At 45.1% G+C, this 25197-nt stretch overlaps 1 protein-coding gene across 2 annotated transcripts in view; it reads left to right on the forward strand.

Annotated features, from left to right (window-relative positions):
• Positions 1 to 1293: 1293 nt before the first annotated feature.
• LOC138740893 (neutral alpha-glucosidase AB-like) overlaps positions 1294 to 25197 on the forward strand; it is a 52262-nt gene continuing 28358 nt past the window's right edge. Inside the window, exons 1-6 of one of the 2 annotated variants that reach the window (XM_069894175.1) lie at positions 1294 to 1391; positions 5037 to 5145; positions 9233 to 9360; positions 11332 to 11511; positions 17091 to 17156; positions 23800 to 23884. In XM_069894175.1, the coding sequence (XP_069750276.1) occupies positions 1315 to 1391; positions 5037 to 5145; positions 9233 to 9360; positions 11332 to 11511; positions 17091 to 17156; positions 23800 to 23884 (645 nt within the window). In that variant the 5' untranslated portion in view covers positions 1294 to 1314. The remainder of the gene's footprint in view (positions 1392 to 5036; positions 5146 to 9232; positions 9361 to 11331; positions 11512 to 17090; positions 17157 to 23799; positions 23885 to 25197) is intronic. The other variant, XM_069894176.1, reaches the window with a different exon arrangement.

The raw sequence follows: 25197 nt of genomic DNA on the forward strand, positions 1-25197 counted from the left end.
GCTGGCTGCATTACAGTGGTGTACGGTTGCTGCAGAGAAATGGATCAGAGGTCAATCCACAGGCGATAAGAGAGGCAGAGAGGATCACTGGAGTCTCCCTTTCCCCCACCCCCCACCAAAACCAATCAACATGATCTACTGGGATCGTCTGAAGAGGGCATGCAAAATCATCGAGGAGCCCTTCCAACCCGCACACGGCATCTTTCAGCTGCTCCCGTCAGAGCCAGGAGGATTAGAGGCAGCTCCACCAGGCTGAAGAACAGCTTCTTCCCACGGGCAGTGAGAATGCTGAACGACTACACTGACCATCCGAGACATTCATAGACACAAAACAATATTTATTTATGTAGATATACAGGTATACCCCGCTTTATGAATACTCACTTTATGCAAATTTGCTTTTTACCCAAAAATCCGTGTTCACTTTTACGAAAGGATTTCCGCTTTTATGAAAGCAGTGAGCTGTGTGTATGCCCTGAGCCGCTCGCTTCCCGGGAACTTCAATGAGATGTCAATAGAAAGATGACCCTATTCCCCTCTCTCCTACATCCCAGTCACCTGTACCTCCTACCCAGTGGTGTCACTAGAGTAGGTGTCACCCACACCCACCCCCACCCCCCTTCCCATGGACGAAACAGGTGTGTGTTCCTTGTATGTCCGGGGTACTAGTGGCAGCACTGAGTGGGGGAGGGTCTCTGACCGGAGCACTAGAAGGTTGAAAAAGTAAATTTCTACTTTATAGGCTGTGTATTTATCATATAATTCCTGCTTTTAATAAATGTTAGTGTTATTTAGGACTTATGTGTTATTTGGTATGATTTGGGGAGTTACTTTTTGGGTCTGGGAACACTCAAAAATGTTTCCCATAGAAATCAATGATAATGGATTCTTCCCTTCCTTCATTTTGGCTTACACAACATCCCAACTTCTGTAGGACCCTCTAGTTTCGTAAAGCGGGGTATATCTGAAGTACTAGACCTGCGTGTGTATTGTTCATCTATATGTGTGTAATGTCTGGTTGTATGTCTGCGTGCTTTGCACCGAGGACTGGAGAAGGCTGTTACATCGTGTTGTACAATCAGATGACAATAAACTTGTCTTTCTCAAACGGTGGCCGGTGGGTTTGTGATCTGCGGTAAGCAAAGGAATACTGTGGGTGAAGAAAGGTTGAGAACCACTGATCTGAAAGTATTTATACAGTACAGAATGTACCACATTTGTGATGGGCTGAGGTACAGTGGGGAGAGAATGCACAGAACGGTCTGATTTTAAACTTGTCTCCCTTTCAGCCTCCGACAGATACTCCTGGCCTGGATGGGTCTTTGCATTTCTCTGACACATGCTGTGGATAGAAGTAACTTTAAGACCTGTGAACAAAGTTCTTTCTGCAAGTAAGTGTTGAGTAAATCCATCATGGCCTTCAATATTTATCTGGAGTAATGCAAGATTTCCATAGCTTTGTCTTTGAATAGTCCGAGAAACATTTTGACAGTTTTAATTAGCTCTGTTTTTTTTTCCATTTTCTGGTAATGATAACAAGAAGGAGGGCTGTCGGCCTCAGACCCTCCCACAGAAAGCTGTGGAGACAATAGACAATAGGAGCTGGAGTAGGCCCTTCGGCCTGTCAAGCCAGCACCGCCATTTTTCAGATCATGGCTGATCACTACCATCAGTACCCCTTTCCAGCCTTATCCCCATAACCCTTTCCTTTGCCCACTAGAGTCTTATCTAACTCTCTTTTGAACATAATCAGCGAATCTGTCTCTACCACCCTCTGTGGCAGAGCATTCCACAGATTCACACTTCTCTGGGTAAAAGAATGTTTTCTCATCTTCGTCCTAAAGGGCCTACCCTGTATTCTTAAACCATGCCCTCTAGTCCTCGTCTCCTCCATCATTGGGAACAAGTAATCTGACTTCACCCTGTCTTTCCCCCTGATAATTTTGTATACCTCAATCATGTCCCCCCTCATCCTTCTAAACTCCATCGGATACAAGTCCAGTTTTTCTAGCCTTTCAGCATATGTCAACCCCGCCATCCCTGGAACTAACCTTGTAAATCTGCGCTACACCCCCTCTATAGCTAGTATGTCCTTCCTCAAAATTGGAGACCAGAACTGGACGCAATACTCCAGGTGGGGTCTCACCAGGGCCCTGTACAACTGCAGAAGGGCGTCTCTGTTCCTATACTCCAATCCCTTCTTTATGAAAGCCAACATGCCATTAGCCTTCTTCACAGCTTTCTGAATCTGCATGTTAGTCTTCAGTGACCGGTGAACAAGTACTCCCAGATCCATTTGCTCCTCCCCACTCCCTAGCTTGTCTCCATTTAAATAATACTCAGCTTTCCTATTATTGCCCCCAAAATGGATAACCTCACATTTGCTTACATTGAACGTCATCTTCCATTCAGCAGCCCACTCCCCCAACCTGTCCAAGTCCCTCTGCATTTTACTGACATCCTCCTCACACCCCACACTGCCACCCAGTTTAGTGTCATCTGCAAATTTGCTCATGTTATTAATAATCCCCTCATCCAAATCATTTACATAAATTACAAACAACTGAGGACCCAATACCGATCCCTGCAGCACTCTACTTGTCACATCCTGAAAAAGACCCGCTTACCCCAACCCTTTGTTTCCTATTTCTTAACCAATTTCCTATCCATGTCAGCACCTTACCTCCAATACCATGCTCCCTGATCTTGCCCACTAGTCTCCCGTGCAGAACCTTATCAAAGGCCTTCTGGAAGTCCAAATACACATCCACTGGCTCTCCCAAGACCACCCTCTTTGTCACATCCTCGAAAAATTCCAGAAGTTTAGTCAAGCATGACTTACCCTTAAGGAATCCATGCTGACTAGCCCTTATACTATTATTTCTGCCTAAGTGTTCTGCTATTACTCCTTTTATGATAGACTCCAATATCTTCCCCACCACCGACGTCAGGCTGACCGGTCAATAATTTCCCATTTTCTCCCTCCCTCCCTTAAAAATCGGCACCACATCAGCCACTCTCCAATCCTCAGGGACATCCCCCGAATCTATGGAACTTTGGAAAATGTCGACCAGTGCTTCCACAATTTCCATAGCAACTTCTTTAAGCACCCTGGGATGCAGCCCATCAGGCCCTGGGGATTTATCAGCCCTCAGTCCCAACAATTTACTTACAACCTCCTGTTTCTGGATCCGGATATCCATTAGATCCCCTACTTCCCCAGGAAAGTTCCCCAAGTCTCTTGATACCGCATGACCTTTAGGAGAATCAGTTCATTAGATATACAGTAAAACCCCTGGTGTCTGGCACCCATGGGGATTGGTAAATGCCAGATAAGTGAATTTTCCATTTGCTTGAGGTTGCATGTTGTGTGATTGGTGAATTAACCCCTAAGGCACACATGTCAAACTCAGGCCCGCGGTCCAAATTTGGCCTGTGATATAATTATATTTGGCCCACAAGATCATATCAAATATGTATTAGAGGTGGCCCGCTGGCCGCCGTGCCAGTATAGCGCATGCACACCTAATACTACAAATCCCAGAATGCTTTGCAAATGCACTGGCGCCGGCCCGTCAGCCCGCTAATCGCCCCCACCTCCTCCATTTACTTTCATTAGCATCTGCGATCTGTCGCCCAACTCACATGTAATAAACCCCTTACGAAAAATGGCCAAACGAAAGAAAGAAAACAGGACCTTTCAAGACAGGTGGGAGGAAAACTTTGACCCCAGAGTTTGATGAACTTGCATCTAAGAAGAGATGCCAAGTATCTGGTTTAGACCCAGGTGCATCAGAGTAAATCACAGCTAAGCTTGGATTAATATTTTCTTTGGTTCACTTTGGACTGTTCATAGTTGAAAGATTGGATTTTCATTGAAGCAAGTTGTTATTTTTTTGACTTGTTGGCTTGTGAAAAAAAATACATTTAAAAGGAGCTTAAAGGCTATAGAGAAATATTGTTGATTGAATATTTTATTTCTCATTTGTTAATGCTTCTTCTGGAAAGAGTTTATCCAAAACTATTATTAAACATTTATTTTAATAAGAAAAAGTTTAACATTACATATGTTGAAAGAAGAGAAAACATGCAGATGTTGTTGAAAATTTTCAATAAATATTTAGTTTGGCCCACGACTTAGTCCAAGTTTTTAATTTTGGCCCTCTGTGAATTTGAATTTGACACCCCTGCCCTAAGGGCTGCCAATTTTAAACTTTTGTATTTTTTACCTATTTATTTTCTGTAATTTTTTTTGCCAATGGCTTCAATTCCAGATAATAGAGATTTTACTGTATTCAGAAGGGAGTTGAATGTGGCTTTTCCGGCTAAAGGAGTCAGGGGGATGGAGAGAAAGGACCAGGTAGCCATGATTGTATTGAACGATGGGGCAGGCTTGAAAGACTGAATGGTTTCCTTCACCTATTTTCTGTTTTAATGATTTCAACAATCATGTACACACGCATGTGCTTGCACAGATACAAATATGCACAGCCACACATGTGCACACCCACATGTACCCAAGTGTGCAAATGCACTCATGTGTGTGCACTGCATGCCCACACGCAAGTGCACACAGGCACGCATGCCCAGGTGCACACATAAGCATGCACACACAGCCATGCACACGTGCACAAACACATATGTGAATATACAGACGCATACGTGAACACGCACACATGCAAACAGGCACATGAACACACAGATGTGTATATATACATATACACACACATACACACATTCTAATATACACAGGCAGATGTCTTTCTTTCTTTGGCTTGGCTTCGCGGACGAAGATTTATGGAGGGGGTAAAAAGTCCACGTCAGCTGCAGGCTCGTTTGTGGCTGACCTGTCCGATGCGGGTGCACACACTACAAAACGAGTAGGCCATTTGGCCCTTCATGCCTGCAGTAACCTACTCCTCCAGGTCCTTGTGATAAACTCACTGGACTGCCGGTGGAGCTTGACATGAGTGAAGAGTTGCATGTTGTTGTAACTAAGCAATGCTCGATAATTAAACTTTCTTCATTCTCCTCAGGAAACAAAGGAATGTCAAACCAGAAAATTCTCCGTATCGAGCACTGCTTAATTCCCTGGAGGTGACTGAGAAGAGCATCAGGCTGCAGCTCATCAATGAGGTCAATAAGGTGAGTGTCTCCGTGGAGCATGGATAAAGTAGGTTGCTTGGGAGAATACCAAGAGATTCTTTCTCATGGTGGCCCTTTATGCTTTACCCACTGCATGCTTCAGGGGCTGCCCTTTTCCCACCCTCTGGAGAGAGCAAAATGCAAAAGTCTACAGTCACTGTGATCATACTAAAAGCACACAGTAAATGCTAGAGGAACTCAACCGGTCTTGCAGCGTCTGTAGGAGGTAAATATATATCACCGACATTTTGGGCCTAGCTCTTCCTCAAGGTATAAGCAAAGAACGGCTGATAATTTAGCATGTATAGATGGCCGAGATTATTAGCTAGTTGTATACCTAGGTATCGAATTGCTTGTGTTTGCCATCTAAATGGTGATTCTTTCTTAAACTTTGTGAAATCCGCATTATTCATTGGCATTGCTTCACTTTTATTTGCGTTGATCTTGTACCTCGATACTTCTCCTTATTCCTTCAATTTCTTATGCAATTATTTTATTGATATTTCTGGTTCTGTTAAGTATACTATGACGTCATCTGCAAATAGACTGATTTTATATTCCTTCTCTTTTATTTTTATCCCTCTTATTTTATTTTCTGTTCTTATCAGTTCTGCCAGTGGTTCTATAGCTAACACGAACAGTGAGGGAGATAGTGGACATCCCTGCCTAGTTGATCTGTTTAATTTAAATTGGTTTGATATATATCCATTTACTGTCACCTTCACCAATGGTCCCTTATATAATGCTTTAATCCAATTAATATATTTCTCTGGTAGGTTGAACCTCTGTAGTACTTCGAATAAATAATTCCATTCTACTCTGTCAAAGGCTTTCTCTGCGTCTAAAGCATCTGCCACTGTTTCCTTGATGCCAATACCGTTCTTTTAGTTTGTTCTGTCTTAAGCTGCCAAGCTAGTATTTTGTGTGTTTTTTCTCCTAGCTCATTAAATTCTTCTCCACCTTATATGTTTGTAGTGTTTCATATTTTATTTTTTTATCTGCCAATTCTCTTTTTGTTGTATCTTCCTTTATTGCTAATTCTTTTTCTGTACTTGCTATTTCCCTTTCCAACTGTTCTATTTCCCAATTGTAGTCCTTCTTCATCTTAGTTACATAACTTATTATCTGCCCTCTGATGAATGCTTTCATTGCATCCCAGAGTATAAACTTATCTTTCACTGATTCTGTATTTATTTCAAAGTACATTTTAATTTGTCGCTCAGATAATTCTCTAAAATCCTGTCTTTTAAGTAGCATAGAGTTTAATCTCCATCTATACGTTCTTGGTGGGATGTCCTCCAGCTCTATTGCCAATAACAGGGGTGAGTGATCTGATAACAATCTAGCTTTATATTCCATTTTCCTAACTCTCCCTTGGATGTGGGCTGACAACAGGAACAGGTCTATCCTTGAGTATGTTTTATGTCTACCCGAATAATATGAGTATTCCTTCTCCTTTGGGTGTTGTCTCCTCCATATATCCAAAAATTGCATTTCCTGCATCGATTTAATTATAAATTTGGTTACTTTGTTCTTTCTGCTAGTCTTTTTTTCCAGTTTTATCCATCTTTGAGTCCAAATTAAGGTTAAAGTCCCCTTCTATCAGTATATTCCCCTGTGTATCTGCAATCTTTAAAAAGATATCTTGCATAAATTTTTGATCTTCTTTATTAGGTGCGTTTATATTGAGCAAATTCCAAAATTCTGAATATATCTGACACTTTATCATTACATACCTCCCTGCTGGATCTATTATTTCCTCCTCTATTTTGATTGGTACATTTTTATTGATTAATATAGCTACTCCTCTGGCTTTTGAATTATATGATGCTGCCGTTACATACCCTACCCAATCTCTTCTTAATTTCTTGTGTTCCACTTCAGTTAGATGTGTTTCTTGCACGAATGCTATATCAATTTTTTCAGTAAATTTAACAGCCTCTTTGATTTGGTTACGTATTCCGTTAATATTTAAAGTCATATAGTTCAACATGGCCATTTCATACTTTGTTTACCTTTCCTTTCCGCTTTCTCATCACCACCTTCTCTCCTTATCCATTACAAGACAACTTTGAGCATTGGAAAGACTTACCACTAACACTGATAGGAAGGGTAAATTGTATTAAAATGAATATCTTCCCAAGGATACAATACCTATTTCAATCATTACCAATTCATCTAACGGAGAAATTCTTCAAGGCGCTAAAGAAAATAATGAGGAAATTCTTATGGAAAGGGGGGAAACCGAGAATAGCGCTAGATAAATTAACAGAATGGTACAAACAAGAGGGCTTACAGCTACCAAACTTTTAAGAATTATTATAGAGCAGCACAATTAAGATACCTATCAGATTTTTATCAAACAAGGGAAAAACCAGATTAGAGCTAGATAAAATAGGGGAGAAGGTACCTGAACATATATTATATAAGTGGGATGAAAAGTTGGTGCAACATAGGAATTCACCAGTACTGCATTATCTGCTCAACATTTGGAAGAAGATTCACGTAGAAAGGAATAAAACAAATTATCAACTACCAAAATTAATATTGACACAAAATCAACTAATCCCTTTCACAATAGATAATCTTTCCTTTAGAGAATGGGAGAGAAAAGGGATCAAAAGGGTGAGGGAGGGAGGGAAGGGAGGGGGGATAAAGGGGAGAAAATGACACTGTGTATATTCAAGAGGGAAATGTCTGTGTGTATTTTGGTCAGTGTGGTTCATAGTGTGAAAAATTTTTAAAAAAATTTAAAAAGGTATAAGCAAAGAACTGGAAGGCACCAGCATAAAGAATGGAGTGGGTGGAGGAGGAGGCCAGACCAACAAAAGGTGTGAATTGGATATAAGAGAATTGATCTTGGTTCTGTGTAAGGAGACAAGGAGAAGAGAGAGAGCTTGGGGAAAAGCGATGGGGGAAAGAAGAGGGGGGTTTTATTAGAAGATGGAGAAGTCGATATTAAAGCCATCCGGTTGGAGGGTGTTCAGGTGAAAGATGAGATGTTGCTCCTCCAATTTGCGGGTGGTCTCAGTCTGGCAGTGCATGAGACCATGGACAGACATGTCAACAAGGGAATGGGACAGGGAATCGAAACAGGCGGCCACTGGGAGATCCACACTATTGTCACCTGTCACCTTTCCCTAGGTCCCTCTCTTTTTCTCTTCCCTTTTCACTCTGTCTCTTTTCACAGAGCTAAGATCATTTCTCATCTCACCTAACCTTTTGTCAGTCTGGACTCCCACCACCCCCACCCCAGCCACTCTTCAGTCTTTATTCTGATGTCTTCCTGTTCTTCGCTTATACTTTGAAGAAGGGCTCAGGCCTTCTACCTCCTTTGGACACTGCGAGACCAGCTGAGTTCCTCCATCATCTCTGCGTGTTTTTACCACCCTCTAGAAAAACTACCGTCCAACTCACTGTGGCTTACCCGGAAAAGCCACAAACTCCCACCCTCTCCAGGATGTTTTACCTGTGGTTTCCTGTTTCCTGTCACCTCCTCCTTCAAACCTGGAAAAGGAAGGAAGCCTCTAATGCAAAGTTCATCAGAACAGAGGGCAAATTATTATTATTTTTTAAAATTGAGGCGAGGGCGAGATCTGTTGCTGCGCTTAACATTTGCACGTGAAACAAGGCCCTATTGAGCACAGGTGGGCGCACAGAATCAGGGAGGACCCCACCTCCCCGTGCATCCACCATTCTCTCAGCTACTCCAGTTGGGAAAAACAGGCAGTAATAGTAGATCCAGAACCACCGGGCTAAGGAACAGCTTCTTCCCACAGGCAGTGAGAACGCTGATCAACTGTTCCATGACTCAACTACTTACTTAATAATAATATTTATTTACTTTAATATTGTGCATATGTATCATTTGTCTGTATGTGTGTTGCACCAAGGACCGGAGAACAATGTTTCGTCAGGTTGTACTTGTGCATTTGAATGATAAATAAACTGGAACTTGAAGGGACAAAGTGTTGGGGGGGGGTTTACACATTACTTCCAATCACACCGGACTGCCTTTAATCGTCCTGCCCTGCGAGAGTTGTATACAGATGTCAGTATGCCTGTGTGTGTATCTGCCCTTTTGCAGGTTCCTCTGCTCCTTGAAGTGTATGGTCTGCAAGGCAACATGACCAGGATTAAAATTAATGAACTGATTCCATTGAAACCCCGATACGAGGTCCTAGATGTATTAATACAAGATCCGCCCACTGTACCGTAAGTTGTACACTCTGTTATTCGCTGCTCTCCCCGTCCCTCCCTCCCTCCTCCTCCTCCCCCCTGCCGCCCACCATTCATAAATAATTCCACCGATGTCGAAGTTGGTGATGCTTGTGGTGTGAGGTCTGGGGAGTGGAAGCAGTGCTAGGTGTTATACACACCCATGTTCCATACTGCCTAGGGTAGAAGTAGTCTACATCTTGCCCATTCTATCAATCTGTGAGATTTCTTAAAAGTGGCCTCTGTCCTCAAGGACCCTCATCAGTCAGGCCATCCCTTCTTCACACTGCTACCCTCAGGAAGAAGGAACAGGGGGCTGAAGATAAACATAAAACGTCAAGACAGCTTCATCAGAATCAGAATTTATTGTTATGAACAAGTCATGAAATTCAGTGTTTTGTGACAGCACCATAGAGGAAACATTCATATTATAACCATCTTACAACATTACTAACATAAAATAAAAATAATAGTGCACGAAAAGTAAGGAATCTGATGGCAGAGGGGTAGAAGCTGTCCTTGTGCTATTGAGTGCTCGTCTTTAGACCTTGATACCTTTTCTCCGATAGTAGCAGAGTGAAGGTGACGTGGCCTGGGTGGTGGGGGCCTTTGAGGCTTTCGTAAGACACCACCTTGTGAAGTTGTCAATGGAGTGAAGTTTGGTGCCTGTGATGTCACAGGCCGAGTTAAAGCAACCCTCTGGAGTTTATTCTTGTCCTGAGAGTTGGTGCCTCTGTACCAGGCAGGATGCTCTCCACGGATCACCTATAGAAGTTTACAAGAGTCTTCGGTGACATACTCCTCACAAAGTCTAGCTGCTAGCAAGCCTTCTTTGTGATTGCAGCAACATGGAGGCTGCAGGACAGATCCTCTGAGATGTTGACCCCCCCAGGAATTTGAAGGTCTTGACCCTCTCCACTACTGAGCCCTCGATGAGTACCAGGTCGTGTTCCCCTGACTCCCCCCTGAAGTCCACAATCAACTCCTGGGTTTGCTGACGTTGAGCGCAAGGTTGTTGTCGCGATGCAGTTCAACGAGCTGATCGATCTCCCTCCTGTACGCCTCCTCATTGCCATCTGTGATTCTGATGTCCCCTCCGCCATCAAATTTCTGAATGGACAATGAATTGCAGACGTTATCTCACATTTTCTCTTATTTTACACTATATTATTGTTATAAATGTAATTTATGGGAACTTTTGCACCTGAAATGCTGCCACAAAACAACAAATTTCGTGACTCATGATAACCAGTTCTGTTCTGCAAACATAATTTTGATAAGCAAATAAGCGGCATAATTTGCTTATTGCAGAGCTTGTTGCATTACTGGTGTTGGCTGTCTTTCTGCAAACATCAATGAGGTTTCTGCCCCTTACGAAACGTACATGGGATAAGCAGATTGGCAATTCACCATTCACTGTGCCTGACAAATTGTGCCTCTTGTTCCCTATCCTATCCTTGAATTATGCAACAGTTCTTATCAACAGAGTGGACTAAGGTGTTTTTTTATATAAAGTTTAAATTTATTTGTCACATACCCTATATACTCGTGTAATAGCTGAGTTGTTTAGACCAATTTTTGGAGTTAAATTTGGGGGGGGGTGGGGGGTCAACTTTTACAGGGGTCATACTTTTGACTGTGGTGAGTACCTGCATTGTTCAAGGCATCAGGAGCTCAGGTGGCCATTTTGCGGTTTGGGCGATTGGGAGCTTGGATGAGCGGGCAATCAGGAGCTCGGATGGGCGGGCAATCATGAGCTCGGATGGGCGGGCTATCGGGAGCTCGGATGGGTGGGTGGTTTGGGCGTCAGGAGCTCGGATGGGCAGGTGTCGGAAGCTCGGATGGGCGGTCATCGGGAGCTTGGATAACTTGAATGGGTGGGCACTCTACTCCCAAGGTCAGTGCACCCACATCTGGTATGTTCCTCTTCTGTTTGAACTGTAATAAACTACTTTCTCTGATTTGTAGCCTAGCGATTATCGGCAAGGACGAAAGCAGTCTGGAGCTGGGCTTCAGCAATAATGTGTACAAGCTGATCATCACCTCCAAGCCCTTCAGGATGGACATCATGACGGGGAACGAACTTCTGCTCAGCATAAACTCTCGAGGGCTGATGGTGTTCGAACACTTGCGCCAGAAGAAGGACTCGTGAGTACCTGACTGCCTCTGTTAGCAATGAACAGGTTGGGGAAAAATTCACCATTTCCTTTCTCTCGTTTGCACCATCCTCTCAGACTGGACACCTTGAATCGAAGGCAGACTATTAATTTTATTTCCTGCTAGTGTTGCCTGTTTTCATCATTTTACTTCTTATAAGTTTGGTTGTCCTGACTCTAGATTCAATTCAGTTAGAACCCCCTGAAAATCTTGAGTATTTCTTGGTTAGTTAGACTGTGGCTTCAATGATCTCTCCCAGTGTGTTGAGCATTAAAATGCCATTTTCGAAAACTAGCCTATCCCACCTGGCTGTTGCCATCTTTTACTTGCCCTGTCCTTAATAATACGTTGCCAACAATGTTGGCATTGTTTTCCCTTCACTCCTCTAAGCCTCAGACCCTTGAGAAGTTTCGCTGGGCTACATCTAAATTTGTTCTGGAGCCTCCATCCCTGTCCCCCCCATCCCCCCCCTTGCTGCTCCTAGCCATTTGGCCAAATCTCATAATTTCTGTTCTATTATTCCCCACTGCCATCTGGCATCAGTAACCCCCGTTTTCCACTCGGTTAGTTGAATGTTGATTTCCTCCTGCTGTTCAATCTGGTTGACGCTGAGGAAATGTTCTTCCTCGCAGCGAGGATCCTAGCCCAGCGTACGAACCCTTATTAAAGCTTTAGTGCACAAGATAGTTCCGCCAGTGATCAAGATCATGCTTTTCTCCTCAATGTCATTTTCTAACACTACCCCCCCATTCCTTAAAGCCAGAAATCTGCTTGAACGTAAACTGTTAGTGCATAGCAGTTAACATGATGGTGTTACAGCGCCAGTGACCCAGGTTCGAATCCGTGCAACCTTCTTGTGTCTGCATGAGTTTCCCTTAGGTGCTCTGGTTCCCTCCTACCCTTCAAAAATGCACAAGGATTAAAAGTTAATTGGTGTATTTGGGCGGTACGGGCTCGTGAACCGAAAGGGCCTGTTACTGTGCTGTATGTCTAAAAATAAATTATACTTTATATACACATGTAATAGTTGATAACGTAAAAGTTGCCCCACCCCCCCCCATCCATTTTTGGCCCAAAAATCTGGTATTTTTCATATATCGCGTGTAAAAGTAAAACCCCCTCCCACTATTTTTGGCCTCGGCCTCTTGCCCACTGGAGTTCACCGACACGCTGGCCGCCATCTCATGCCTCGGCCCTGGCCCACTGGAGCTACTGATGCCCTGACTGCCCACCCTCTGGAACTTCTGACACCACGGTCCCAGACTCTCTCCAAGGGCCTGGCTGCCTGTCCGTCCACCTTCCCGATGCCCCCGGCTGCTTTCCCGTCCGAGCTCCCGACGCCCTGACCGGGGACTCTCGCCCAGGCCCCGTGCGCCCACCTGTCCAAGCTCCCGCCACTTCAAACGACACAGGTACTTACCATGATCAAAACTAATATGTTTGTATTAGTCAACCCCCTAAATTTTACCCTAAAAATTGGTCCACAAAATTTGACTATTACGTGTATGTATACAGTAATTGAGCTCTGGACTTCCACAGGGTTAACCACCCTCTTGGTGAAACAAATTCTTAATCAGTCTTAGATGCCCATTCCTTATTGTAAAGCTGTGCCTCTTAATTCTTCCACTCCGATGATGTCCCATCTCCTCTATCCCCTACCATATTCCCACTGAATTGCCTTTTGAAGGTGGTGAATCACATCACATTCTCAATCCCAAATGCATTCTCACCTTGCATTCAGACTGAATCCCAACTGTAATATTTTCACTGCCAATCTTTAGCCGTATTTGGTAGAATTCATAAGAAATAGCTTTTGCTTTACCTCAACGCCCTTTTCCCTCGCTGACCTCATGGCCTTGATTTCCAGAATCCCCAAAGTTTATCCATCTTTTTGAGCAGAGTAGGTCTTCACAGACCTCTTAGGTATAAAAAATCTGAACTTCAAGATTCAATTTATTGTCATGCACACAAGATGCACAAAAAAAAATCTTATCTGTTTGCCTTGACTGTGACCCAGCCCCATTATTAAAACAAGAAAGAGAAGCAAAAGAGAGTCTGTTCAGAGGGGCCATGGATCTCCCTGTCTTCACTGCAGCTGCATGCAAAATTGTTCCAGGAGGTTCTCCCTTGATCAATAAGTCGGGAGCAGAAATTGGCCATTCAGCCCATCAAGGCTGCCCCACCATTTAATCATGAGTTGATCCATTTTCCCACTCAGCCCCACTACCTGGCCTTCTCCCCATAGCCTTTGATGTCCTGGCTAATAAATCTCTGCCTTAAATACACCCAATGACCCGGCCTCCACAACTGCCCGTAGCAACAAATTCCACAGATTCACTGCCCTCTGGCTGAAGAAATTCCTCCACATTTTCGCCCTTTTGAAGTTGTACCCTCTTGTCCTGGGCTCTCCCATCATGGGAAACAACCTTTCTTCATCTACTCTGTCCACACCTTCCAACATTCAAAATGTTTCAATGAGATCTGAGATCTCCCCCCCCCCACCATTCTCCAAAATTCCAATTAATTCAGGAGCTGTCAAACGCTACTTTACCACCTCAATCCTGGGTGAAGGTTTTAATGTTTTTTTTGGTTTTGATTGTTTGGTTTTACAAAGAGTGAACGATATTTTACTCTCTCACAATCTTCTTGGCTTTCATCCAGTGTGTAGTGCAGTTTACAACGTTATCCTCCAGCTTTCCTAAAGTTAATGAACAGTGCATCCAATGTTTTCTCTTCCTACACAATACTTCCCCAGATTTGTTAACTCCCTTCATAAGATCTGCCTTTTTTTGGAATCTAAATTTATAAATTTGTTAAATGTTTAAAACTTGAATCTTTGGAGAAGACCAAGATCTGAACCTGTCAAAACTGAGGCTTGTTCAAACTAGAACTAAGTGCCTTCATCATGTTTGCATTTGATGATGGTGGAGGCTGTTGGATGTCTCCTTTTGGGTGATTCCGAGTGGGAGGTTAGGAACAGGTGGATTAGTCCAGAAATCCTGGAGGATGGTGGATCGTCCATGCATTGAAGTCAGATCCTGTACCTGCCTTTCCAGTGTGTTTGAACTCTGCCCATAGCTTTCTCCTTTCCTTTTGGCCTTGTGTCAGGTATAGATATCTTCAGAATGATCTCCTGGAGTGAAATACGATGCTCTTCTCCCAGTGGCCACCTACTTCAATTCCCCGCCCCAGTCCCATACTGACATATCTGTTTATGGTCTCGTGCACTGCCCAACTGAGACTGCCTGCAAATTGGAGGAACAACACCTCCTCTTCTGACTGGGCATCCTCCAACCAGATGGCATTAACATTGACTTCTCTCTGGTTTCTGTTAGATCCTCCCTCCCCCCAGGTCTCCTTTCCTCTAGACCCCTCTCTTTTCTCTCTGTCTCCTTTCACAGAGCCAAAATCAATTCTCACCTTTCCTCTTATCATTTCCATTTAACACCTTTTATCTGTTCGTCTGCACTCCTCCCCCTTTTCCCCCCAGCTTTTCTATACAGACGTCTGTCTCTTTCCTTACTCATACTTTGAAAAGAACTCAGGCTCAGTTATACAGGTTTGCGCCGCTTAACGTTCGCAATACGGTGAAATTGGGCGTTATGCGATGTGGACATTGTGTGAACACCATATTGTATACTTAGCAAAACTGTATGGTATACTGTTCTGTAAACTTTTTATTTGTAAGTAGGGATCAATGTGGGGACCAACATGGGGCTATGGAAAGAGAGCGGGGCAGTGGGATCAGTGTGGGGACTGATACAGGGCTGTGGGGAGAGAGCAGGGCAGTGGGATCAGTGTGGGGACTGATACAGGGCTGTGGGGAGAGAGCAGGGCAATGGGATCAGTGTGGGGACTGATACAGGGCTGTGGGGAGAGAGCAGGGCAATAGGATCAGTGTGGGGACTGATACAGGGCTGTGGGGACAGAGCGGGGCAGTAGGATCAGTGTGGGGACTGATACAGGGCTGTGGGGAGAGAGCGGGGCAGTGGGATTAGTTGGGACTGATACAGGGCTATGGGGAGAGCGTGGGCAGTGGGATTAGTTGGGACTGATATGGGGCTGTGGGGAGAGAGCGGGGCAGTGAGATCAGTGTGGGGGCCAACACGGGGCAGTGGGATCAGTGTGGTGGCCAACATGGGGCTGTGGGGAGAGAGTGGGGCAGTTTGCCCAGTTTGGGTATACAGTATACAATTTCCTGTAGCTAGCGATCACTCTTTCTAAGTTGCTGCAGACTTGCTCACTGTAATTGAATAATTATGGGACCATGGACATATAGGCGATTGGACATTGCCTGAACGGATGTTAGCGGCACATACCTGTATATCTTTCCCTCCTGTGGACACTACAAAACCTGTTGAGTTCCTCCAGCATTTCTGTGTTTTCATCTCCTGGAGAGTCCCCTCACGTTCCAGGCCCTTTTAATTTTTCCCTGTGTTCTCTCGAAGCTCTACCCAGTTCTCTAAAGGTCTGTCATCGTAGTTCTGTTCACAGTCTTATTTCCCCTTTTCAGAATTTTACCCACGGTGTCTATTCTACCTTTCCTCCCGAAGATGAGCCGTGCTCAAGCTCCTCCACTCTGTCACTGCGTGGACTTGATCCCTTGTGTCAATCTGGAGAGGAGAGAATTTATTTCCCTGCCAGAGCTGGAGGAGAGAGTGAGCCAAAAGGAACATTTCCCAGTCTGGTGGAGAACACGGTGCATCTTCTTTATAAAGGGCAAGGCACTCTGCACGCAATTGGTGGATTTGTCCCACTCACTCAATGTAAAATGTGTAAAGTATTAACATTACTTTGGAATGTCTTCACTGGCTCAAATTGTACTTGGGAGGGGGGGAAAAGTCTGCTGGCCTTCCTACTTCAGCTATATTATGTTTCTTTGGACCACCCCCGATGATAACGGCAGTCATGTTGCTGTCTCTCCCTCTCTTCCCCCACCCTCCCCTGCTCTTTGAAGCTGTACCCCCTCAGCAGATGCTCTGTTAAATGCCATGCGCTGATCTTCAACGGCTAAAGTGAATCGGTCCCCTTCCCAGTGTGAATTCCTTTTTGTACTCCCCACCAGAGAGGGGACATGGGGTAGGAGTGGTCTGAGCTGTGGTTGTAACATTAACCAGCATCTGTTAATCATGCTCCTGTAATTCTGGCCAGTGTACCTGCACCTTGCATTGGGATGGCAATTAAGCGCTGAGCCTCTGACTCCTCAGTGCTGCTGCTGAAGTCTGACGCTTTCCTGCGTTGGATCCTCAAAACCACAAGAAAACAGGAGCAAGGCCCTCGGTCCCACAGGATTTCCCTGCCATTCGGGAATCCTCCCCTGTGCCAGATCTCCTTAAATCTCAAAACATCGGCCTTTCAAACATTGAGCGGCTCTCCATTGTTCGCCCTCCAGTCATGCTGTGGTGTGTCCAAAGGCAGGCAGACTTCTCCCCTTTTCTCTGCTGGGTAGTGCGCAATGTATGAACTGGTGGTATTTTTCTCTCTTCTGAACTACATCAATTGAAACTCATTTTGTTTTTATTTTGTTTTTTTTTATCCCTATTTTTCCTCCTCTTTGCAACTCCCCTCAGTTACACGGAAAAAATTAGTAGCACTTTCGGTAGCATGTGGAGTAAGATCAAGAACGTGTTCATTAGGTAAATGCTGCACCCACGCTGTCTTTTTAGTCCTGTTTGTGCACCCAATAATTCTGTGGCTTAGGGTTGCAACGATATGCAATAGCCAGGAGACCGGAAATGGTCCTTAATTTTGAAATCCCCTTTTTAAAAAAAAACAGGCTGTGAAATTATTCAAAATGTCTTGAATATCCATTTGGCCCTTGGTATTTTACCTATTCAGAGGGATGGTTTGCCTTTCTGATGTGGTGCCCCAGAATACTACTCTCAGCAATGCATCCTGATTGATGAGCTCAGAGGATGTCCAGATGTGGGACAGGACGGAAAGCCCTGAAGTAGAAACATTTGGGGAGCATGGATCCAAAGTCCCCACCCTGCAACCTCAAGCATGCTGCGCCTGTGTCTGTTTAAACTGCATGCAACTTGCTTTCTCTTTTGCAATATGCGTTGAGATGGGCTGACTAAGTCAATCAAGGTTTCTATGTTTTCTGTGATCACTCTCTATTTGGAAACCTCCCAAAAGGCTTTGCGCGGATAACAGGGCGTGATGTGTTGAGGTCAGGATCGGTCATTTTCACAATAGCTTCCCAGGTTAGTGATCTGCAGTGAATTTAAATTAAATTTAGACTGAACAGCACGGTAACAGGCCCTTCTTGCCCATGAGCCCACGCTACACCCAATTGACTTATACCCCCCATACATTTTGAACAGTGGGAGAAAACCTGCACAGACACGAGGAGAACATACAATCACCTTACAGACAGCTCCGTATTCGAACCTGGGACGCTGGCGCTGTAACAGCGCTATGCTAAACCCTGTTGAACTCTGCCCTTCGGGAGGGATTGTCCGTGGAACTACACACCGGGCTCGCTTTCTCCTCAACGGGGCATCTGCTCTCCAGACCAGGAACAGATTTCAGTTTAAAAACAAGTCAAGTGTGTGCTCGGCTTCCCTGAGCGCAGTTTTATCATCGCGCTATCAAGGATTAGTTCAGTGGAGCAGTGTGTTTACAAAGATGTTTTTGCAGGGGTTTCACCACTAGAGCCAACAGCATCTGAGAGCTGGTTCCATGCCCCGTTCTTTTATAATTCCTTAACTTCCATTGGACAGTGTGTTGATAATAGATTCCACCTGATCTGGGGTGATTTAGCCTCTACCCTCATTCAAGTGATGCTTTATCTCTCCCTGACCAGCGTATACACATGCCTCTCCAGTGCATTTGAAGTTTCACCGACTGGTGCCCCTGAATTTCAGGTGCAGTGAACTGGTCCCAATGATGCCTGCGCTGTTGTGTCGACCAGCATAGAAGCGTTAGGGGCTAAAGTTGCCTCTTGGGTGATGTGTGTTTGGTTGTGTCAAGGATCTGGGCATATCCCACTCTTTGTGCTTCAGCCAGGGGTTGCTCTAACTGCAGAATAAAATGACATGACAGAGGAACCAACAGTCATTTGAAAAAGGCGGTATCCAAGAGGAATGTCTTTGCCATCAAAATACTGGAGGGCTGTGGAGAAAGTGCTTCCCTGAGGATTGACTGCTTTTTGGATTGTGGGATAGGCAGAGGGTATTGTGAGGGTCGAGGAGGGTGACAGCCTCAGGCTTAGCTATGTTTCTCTGCTGCCTTTTTGTGCTTTCTAGTGAAAGAAATACTCCTCCCCCCTCTCCCTCCCCATTTTGTTTCCTCTTTGGGTCTTTGTCTCTTTCCACTTTGCCATGGCCTTGCCTGCTTCAGTGAAACCCCAATAATCCGGCACCCGCTGAACTATAATGCTGGAATTGCAGGTTTTCTAGACAATTGGATGTTAATATCCCAATACTTTACGATGTTTTTATTAGATTCAGGCATCCAGCACGGTAACAGCCCTTCCGGCCCACAAGCCTGTTCCACCAAAACACCCCAATTGACCTACAACCCCAGTACGTTTTGAAGGGTGGAAAGAATGTGCAAACTCTTTACAGACAGTCCCGGATTCAAACCTGGGTCGCTGTAACAGCATTGCGCAAACTTTTCACTTTTATTTCCTTTTTTTAAACATTGTCGTCTAATAAACTTTCAGTGAACCATGGTAAGATTAAAGGGCCATGGGTACAAGGAAGAACTTTGAACCGAACTCTGGTTGGGTCACCCCCTTCTACCCCTTCCATCTTGATCCAGATTAACAACCAAGTCAGGTGCCGAACTGTCAGGATTTCCGAAAAGCCAGTGCTGGATTATTGGGGTTTTGTTGTTAAAGCCTTTATTTGTCTCACAGCTTGCTGGGATGTTGCTCACTTGGTTCTCCTGGGTAACTCATTTCTTTTTCATTTTAAATGTCTTGTGGTGAGAAGAATCTTCCAGGGACACGGGGAAGCATTTCCTCCTGCCACCACCCCCCCCCCCCCCCCCACCCGGGCCAAATCCTTTTCCAGCTTGTCCTGCTTCTCAGTGTTTTAAACCAACCATCCTGTCTTCCATCCACCTTCCCTATCCTGCTCAGAGGGCAGTTGGTCTGGGGCAGTGACCAAGAGGAAGTGAGATAGGAACTAACCTGGAAGCACAAGAAAACATTGTACCACGTTGCAACCCTAAATAACCAAACTGGGAATCTGCTGCTTCTCGCTGCCTTGTGACGGAAGAATAAAAATGTCGACCACTCAGAACAATAATTGCCGATTTGTTGAAAGGCAGCAGACCCCTGTGGGGATCCATCCTGGGGTTTACCTGCCTGCTGCTTCTTGACGGCTGCAAAACCATTGATATAAAACTGACCTTAGTTTAGCTGAATGCTGTTTTGTCGGTCCTCTTTAACGTCTTGAGGCATGGCAGGTTCAAGTTGAATGAGTTGTTGGAGTGTGGGGTTGCACTCTTCCCTTGTAGGTCCTTATTGCTGATCCCATCAGGAGATTTGTTTGTCAGGAGTGGGTGTGTGTTGGTGGCTTTGGGAGTAGGGGATAATTATAGAGGTGGAAAGTTGGCCTCTGGCAACTATAGCCAACAGCCTATAACTGATTCACTAAGAACATTAACTGAATGCGGCAAATGACCTTGTCTCAGTAATGCAGGATGCATGTAATCTCTTGAAAACTGCCGTATATACCCGTCTAATCGTCAATCCCGTGTAAAAGTCAACCCTCCCCCCCTTTATTTGGCCCTGATCACCCATCCATCCAAGTTCCTGATGCCCCATCTGCCCATCCATCTGAGCTCTCAACTGCAAACTTTCGCCTCGGCCGCTCGCCTATCCGAGTTCCTGAAGCCCCGGCCGCAAATCCTTATCCTGGCCGCCTGCCCACTAGAGCTCCCGATGCCTGCCCCACTCGCCTGCTCATCTCGACGCTCTGAATGTGGACTTACCACCCAGTCCTGCCTACCTGAGCTCCCTACGCCCCAACCACGGATCCCTTCCTCGACTGGCTGCCCACCAGAGCTTCTAATGCCGTGTCACGGACTTTCCACCTGGTCTCATCCATCCGAGCTCGCATCACCTTGAACTTACCACATTCAAAACTAGTATTGTGTAAAAGTCAAGCCCCCCCCAATTTTGACCCAAAAAATTGGTCCACAAAATTCGACTATTACACAAGTATATATGGTACCTGAAATTTAATGACCCAGGAGTATATCCACCTTTCTTGCCAATGAATTGTTCATCGGGTTGACTTTAAATATTCATTGTTTATCTCTTCGCAGACGCTGACTGTTTCCAGCATTTTCTGTCCCTGTTTCAGATCCAATGACACTTTGCTTTTGTATCAAGGCGATAACATGCACATTTCTGAATGATACTACTTTCCTCTCCCACCCCCATAAGACATAGGAGTTGTAATAGGCTATTCAGCCCATTGAATCTCCCTGCCACTTAATCATGAGCTGATCCATTTCCCCATTCAGCCCTACTGCCCAGCCTTCTCCCCATAACCTTTGATGCCCTGGTTAATCAATAACCTATCAATCTTTGTCTTAAATACACCCAATGACCCGGCTACCACAACCACCTATGGCAAAAAATTTTATGGATTCACTGCCCTCTGGCTGAAGAAATTCCTCTGCATCTCTGTTCTAAATGGACGCCCTTCAATCCTCTTGTTCCAGACTCTCCCACAGTGGGAAACAATCTTTCTACATCTAAACATTCAAAATGTTTCAATGAGATTCCACCACCTCCCCCCCCCCATTCTCCTAAATTCCAACAAATACAAGCCAAGAGCTGTCAAATGCTCCTCTTACGATAACCCTTTCATTCTCAGAATCATCCTTGTGAACCTCCTCTGAACCCTCTCCAACGTCAGCCCATCCTTTCTCAAACATGGAACTCAAAACTGCTCTCAATACTCCAAGTGAGTTGTGACGTTAGGGGTCACTGTGTTGGTGCCTCCGTTAAATTTACCATTATCATCATTATGTTCGGTGTCAGGGGAAGCTAATAAGGCAGCTAAGGCAATGCAAGATAAATGGGTCCACCTTGGCAGAGTTAACATTTGTAGTGCAGATACTTGTAGTTTTTCTTTCATGGTCGATTTCTATCCAGTGTTCCCAGAATGTAGGGCAGTAGTCTACCTGCAAAGACAGAATGCAAGTGAAAGGAGTTTCTGTCTAAGCTGTAGTCCAGAGCATAGTTCTTATCAGCGTGCCACAGTAAGGATGCTATTGCAGTAAGGAGCTTGCAGAGGAGATTTTAAGTTTTATTTACAACACGGCAGAAGCCGATTCCGCCATTTAAGCCCATGCCGCCCAATTAGAATGTAGAACATTACAGCCCTTGATGTTGAGCCGATCTATATATTCCTACCAAAAAAAATTAAACCCTTTCTACCCTGTAACCCATTGTTTTCCTTTCATCCATGTGCCTGTCTTAAGAGTCTCTTAAATGCCCCTAATGTTCCAGCCTCCATCAACACTATCCCCGTTAAGGCATTCCAGACACCCACAACTCTCTGAGTTAAAAAAAAAACTTACCCCTGATGTCTCCCCTAAACCTCCCTCCCTCCACTTTGTACAGACATCCTCTGATGTTTGCTTTTCTGGCCCTGGGAAAAAGGCACTGGCCGTCACCTCATGTAAGCCTCTCAGAATTCCATAGACCCCCAATCAAGTCACCTCCATCCAACACTCAAGTTGACTTCCAATCCCGTAAGTCTTTGGAAGGTGGGAGGAAACTGGAACCCCCGGAGGAAACCCACGCAGACATGAGGAGAACGTACAAACTCCTAACAGACAGCACAGGATTCGAACCCTGGGTTGAGCAGGCTAGAACCTATTCCTTGGAGTACAGGAGGATGAGGCTTGATATTGTAGAGGCGTACAAAATCATGAGAGGAAAAGATTGGGTGAATGTCCAGAGTCTTGGACGTCAGGTAAATCTGACCCTTATCCGTGTTTCCAGAACTTTCCCCTATAATACCTAGGGTTACTGAGTATATCCCCGCAAGGTCCAGACTTTGATCCTGACCCCTCCGATGTTTGTGTGGCATTTGCACGTTCTATGACCCCCCCCCCCCCCCCATGTTTTCTGCCCAGGTGCTCTGGTTTCCTTCCAGATCCCAAAGACGTTGGTGATTGGCCTCTGTAAATCACCTCTAGCATGTAGGTGAGGGGTAGAACCTGAGGGTGTAAAGAAAATGGGATTAGTGTGGGTGAGTGTGGACTCGGTGACTCCGCAGTGCTGTGTGACCCTGTGACTCGGATTCCTTCCTTGTGTAACAGGCAGCCTCGGACCAGGTGATTTATCCACATTATTCAACCAGCCTTCTTTCCAGTGGTATTTAGCATGATGCCAGAGAACAGGATAACTGGATCGGTGGAAAATATTAAAACACGAAAGTCTGCCAACACCATGATTGAAGGAAAAACACAATGCTGGAGCAACTCAGCAGGTCAAACAAACATTTTAGGCATGAGCCCTTCATCAGGATAAGAGCAAAATGGTGGTTGGGCGCCAGCTGACATTTTGCTCTAACTTTGTTGAAGGGCTCAAGGCCGAAACGCTGGTTACGTTTATTTATCTATGCAACATGTTTGACCTGCTGATTTTCTCCAGCGTTGTGTTTTTACGACAGAAAGTATTAACCAGAGGGCAAGATGGAGACAGGGAGGGGGATGTCCAGAAATAGAAAGCCACCTACCAGTAAAGAGTGGAATGGAATTGGGATTCCCAAGAGCCAGGATGCCTGGTGTTTGCAGAGGTGGATGAAATTCAGGCAGATGAGGAATGTGAAAGAATTTGGAAATAACTGTTAACGGTTAAAAGCAGCGGTCCTTGTCAGTAAAAGAATGCTTGGTCTAAAGTGATCCTAAATTCTGTTGATCAACTGAAGGAGAATTAGACCTGTCTCTGTGTCCTCTGCACTTTTATAAATGGGTGAGGGGTCTGGGGTTGTGAAGTTTAAATAAGGACCTCCCCCCCCCCCCCCACCCCCCATTGGTGGTTCAGGGCTTTGGCAAACCAGTTCTACCAGTGAAAGGCAGAAGGTCATTTGCGTCCAGATGCTTTCCGGTGGAGGGCGTGGGAAAGGCTGGAGCCTGTTGGAGTTCTCGCCCAGCGGGGGTCAAGCGAGCAGTGTTTGAGACGGCCGGCTTTGCCAGCAGAGCCAGAGAGGTGGGGTTTCGGAGCTGGGGAGGCGGGATTTCGGCTGAGTAGGAGGTGGGCCCAAACAAAAATGTGTACAAATTCACTTTCCTGTCCCGCAGTGAGAAGAAAGAAGAAAATGTGGAAAACGAGGACGTGAAAGAGGAGCTGGATCCCGGCAATGACAAAACCAATCCGGTGGAACAGGTCAGTCAGAGTAACAGAGCTTTGAACTGAGTTTTAAACTGTTGAGAGACTAACCACATACCATTCTCTTGTTTATAATTCAACAAGGCTGGGGGTGATTTTAAACTCCTTATTTGGCAAAGACAGTAAAAGTCTATTATCTTTTGGGTAAAGGACACAACCCTGGTTAACAAATCCCAAGAGAACTCTGAGAAACGTATTTATATCATGAATGTTTGTTCGAACGTTCTGGAAAACTGGAAGTTTGTGTATAAATACGCAAGCTGTAAGCCTCAAAGGAAACTCTTTTGGAGTGAGCCCAGCTGCTTGTGGCCGTGCTTCTTGCTGTAACAGAGTTCTCGGACTTTGCAAAGTTGCAGCTGTATTTGTGATTTTTAATCAAGCTACCTCAGGTCCACTTTAATGGATACGCCTTCCTTCGTAAGCATCCCCCCTGGAGAATTTCTGTACCACTGGTCAGGGCTAAAACTGGTCAGGCATTTAAGAATTGTTATTGGCTGGAACGCCTGTGGAGGGCAGTTAGTTAGCTGGTGCAGCACCTGGGTTCACTCCCATGTTGTCTGTGTGGAGTTTGCACGTTCTCTCTTGAACCTGGTGCTCTGGTCTTCTCCCTTGTTCCAAAGGCACATGAATTGGTAGGTTAATTTGGGTAAAGAGGTTTACAACATTATTGCCAGGATTGGGGAAGTTATCGTGAAAGACTGGGAAAACGAGGCCTCTTCTCTTTGGAGGTTGAGTGGGGGATCGTACTGAGGTCTGTAAAGTCATGGGGGGGCTTTTATGTGAGGAACAAGTTCAAATAGTCTGAGAAGCAGTGAGTCTAGACTTGATCGATTGTAACAACAGTCTTTATTTGCCCCTGAAGGATATTCTCCACAGGGAATCATACTCACACAGACTACAGTCACGCGCTGCATAACGTCTGTAATCTTTTTTGACTTACAATGGGTTTTCCGGAACGGAAGTTGAGGGGCACCGGTTTATGTTAACTTCCTTTTAAAAAAAACCCTACTTGTTTGGTGATGTGGAACAATGCACAAAAATGCTAGAGGAACTCAGCAAGTCATGGAGGGCAAGGGTTCAGGCCGAGAACTTCCATCAGGATGAAGAAAGGCACACAGTGAGGGGTCTTGGCCCAAAACCTTGACCCTCTGTTGCCCGATCTGCCGAGTTCCTCCAGCATCTTGTGCGTTGCTCCAGTTTTCCAGCACCCGCCGTCTCTCTTGCTGACCTCAGGATAACTCCATTGGAGGCAGTGAGAGGGGTACGGGCCTAATTCAGGTAAGGGCCAGACAAGCTACGCCTGTTTGCCT

This window comes from Narcine bancroftii, chromosome 8 (assembly GCF_036971445.1).
Source record: "Narcine bancroftii isolate sNarBan1 chromosome 8, sNarBan1.hap1, whole genome shotgun sequence".
In the NCBI taxonomy this organism is placed as follows: Eukaryota; Metazoa; Chordata; class Chondrichthyes; order Torpediniformes; family Narcinidae; genus Narcine; species Narcine bancroftii.